The 2,300-nt window shown below is 49.3% G+C and overlaps 1 protein-coding gene across 1 annotated transcript in view; it reads left to right on the top strand.

The window, feature by feature from the left end:
* Positions 1-2,300, top strand: part of MAP3K5 (mitogen-activated protein kinase kinase kinase 5) — a 230,658-nt gene that overhangs the window by 102,666 nt on the left and 125,692 nt on the right. Inside the window, exon 5 of the mRNA XM_045294594.1 lies at positions 248-416. Coding sequence (XP_045150529.1) covers positions 248-416 — 169 coding nt within the window. The remainder of the gene's footprint in view (positions 1-247; positions 417-2,300) is intronic.

A 2,300-nucleotide genomic window follows, 5' to 3' on the forward strand; every position in this document is an offset into this window, starting at 1 on the left:
TTTTCAGTTCCTATCTGTACCAGTGTACATCCTCTGTCTAGCAAGGTAGAATTTCTCCTAAGTATCTTAATAAGACCCAATGCACAGGGCATTCACTCTCTGTTGTTCTTAGTGGCATCAGCAGTAGCTGGTGCTGTCAGCGCCAGCCATGGCCGGATGAAAGCCCAGCCCGGCGTTCCTCCCTGAGCGCCTTGCTCACTAGAAGCGAGTGACTGTGAACTGTTCGCAACGTGTGTTTTCTCACCAGCCAGTATTTCCGAGAGTCTGTCCTCAACGACATCAGGAAGGCTCGGAACCTGTATACCGGCAAAGAGCTGGCCGCGGAACTGGCAAGGATTCGGCAGCGTGTGGATAACATCGAACTCCTGACAGCAGATATCGTCATCAATCTGCTGCTTTCCTACAGAGACATCCAGGTGAGAAGATGCGCGGAATCCACTCGCTGCCATGCAGCATGTGGGAGACACGAGAGTGTGAACTTCACCACGTGCCCTGAGCTATTAAGAAACCCGGGTATGCTGGTGGCAGACTGGACCACGTGGCGCAGTGGGCTGCTAACTTTAAATCCACTGTCCGATCCATGGGAGAAAGACGAGGCTTTCTGCTCCCGTAAATATTTACAGCCTTGGAGGCCCGCAGGGGCAGTGCTGCTCTGTCCTGTAGGGTCGTATGGAGTCAGAATGGACTTCATGGTAGAGAGCTTTGGTTTTTGGAATGAATATTCCATATTTCTGGTGTGATTTCGTCATTGTTCCAGACTCTCCTAGCTGTCTATCCCTTGATTTGGGGACCATGACTGGAAAAAAGACGAAGTGAGGTGCTCACCAGCAGTTGTGGAGGCTCCTGTGGTAAAAGTCTACAGTCTCCTCCGAAAGCACTGAAAGTACAGCTTCAGGCCCCTCTCGCCCCTGTGCATACCTGCGCTCGCCGGCCAGCCTCAGCCACATAGGCTGGTCAAGGCAGTAAAGCTTTGCTTTGGCAAATAGCAGGCATTTTTAGGGCTTGCTCAGCATATTTTTTTTTTGCCTCTTGGAAATGTGTTTCTTGGAATTGATAGGGCTGGGTCGAACTAGCTAGAAGTCGGTAGGAGGGAGCTTGAAAAGTTTCTGAGAAAATTCCATCTTTTCCCTTCAGTTTTATGACACACACCTTTTGAAGTCTCATCTGCAACTGCTTAATTGTAAAGATAAAATTTTAAGTGTGTATATTATATAAAAAAGGCTTGATCACTTCATGTTATGTCATTTTCATCGATGTCAGGATTTTTAAAGACCCAGGAGAATCCATGCTCTGCGGTTTGCCCGGTGGGTCTCTGCAGGAAGCGCTCATTGGCTTCGAGCTTTTTGCCCCCAGGGCGAGCCGCTCTGGGCAGTGGAAAGTGTCACGGGAGCAGGAGAGCTGCGTCGCCCACAGGCCTGTGGGGCTCCAGATCCATGGCAGGCCTCATGCTGAACTGAAAGGAAATGTTGTGATAGTTATAACAGACGTGCAATCAATTATTGCATGCCCTTGAGATGATTTCCCTGAAAGTAATTGATAGGACACTGGATACCAAGGACTTTGACTCTACTTGGACCACATAACATTCTCATGCTGTCCCCCGCCGCCCCAACCCACCCCAGATGTGGTAACTTTATATTTAATAGACGTGGTAATATACGCATACACATATTTACATGTTGTTATGGCTGCTCACTGCTGTCCACTCAGCCCTGGCTTATGGTAGCCCCATGCAGGACAAAAGGAAATGTTGCCCACCCTGGGCCCTCCCCATGATCTGCTGCAGATCTGACCTCTGTGGTCCATGAAACCTTCATTGGATGATGTCCAGGCGTAGACCGCCAAGCCTTTCTTTCTAGTCCATCTTAGTCTGCAAGCTCCACCGAGCTTTTCCACCATCAGAACAGCACAGTTCTGGACTGACAGTTGGGTGGTAGCTGGCTATACATGAAGTATATCAAGTAAGAAACTGAGGCTCCCACACGGAAGGCAAGAATCCTACCAGTGAACCACCACGGCCTTGAAGCACATATGTACATATATGTGACAAAAAGCATTGCTACTAGGACTTCGTATGTACATGGGTTTCTTCCAAACAAAGCACGCGTAAACATGTCTCTGCAACCCGTGAATGGCTGCAGAGATGCTCTCGGAGTACTGCACTTCCTTTCATTAGAGTGCCTTCAAAGGACAATCCAGGCTGAACAGTAGCTCCAAGGGAGCTGCTCCATCCAAGATCGAGGCAGAGGTCAGCGCAGAAGGTTATGGCAGCTGTTTTCTGGGATGTCAAAGGTGTGCTC

The sequence above is a fragment of the Echinops telfairi genome, unplaced genomic scaffold (assembly GCF_000313985.2).
Source record: "Echinops telfairi isolate 266 unplaced genomic scaffold, ASM31398v2 ScPeMD7_3533;HRSCAF=4204_0, whole genome shotgun sequence".
Taxonomy (NCBI): domain Eukaryota; kingdom Metazoa; phylum Chordata; class Mammalia; order Afrosoricida; family Tenrecidae; genus Echinops; species Echinops telfairi.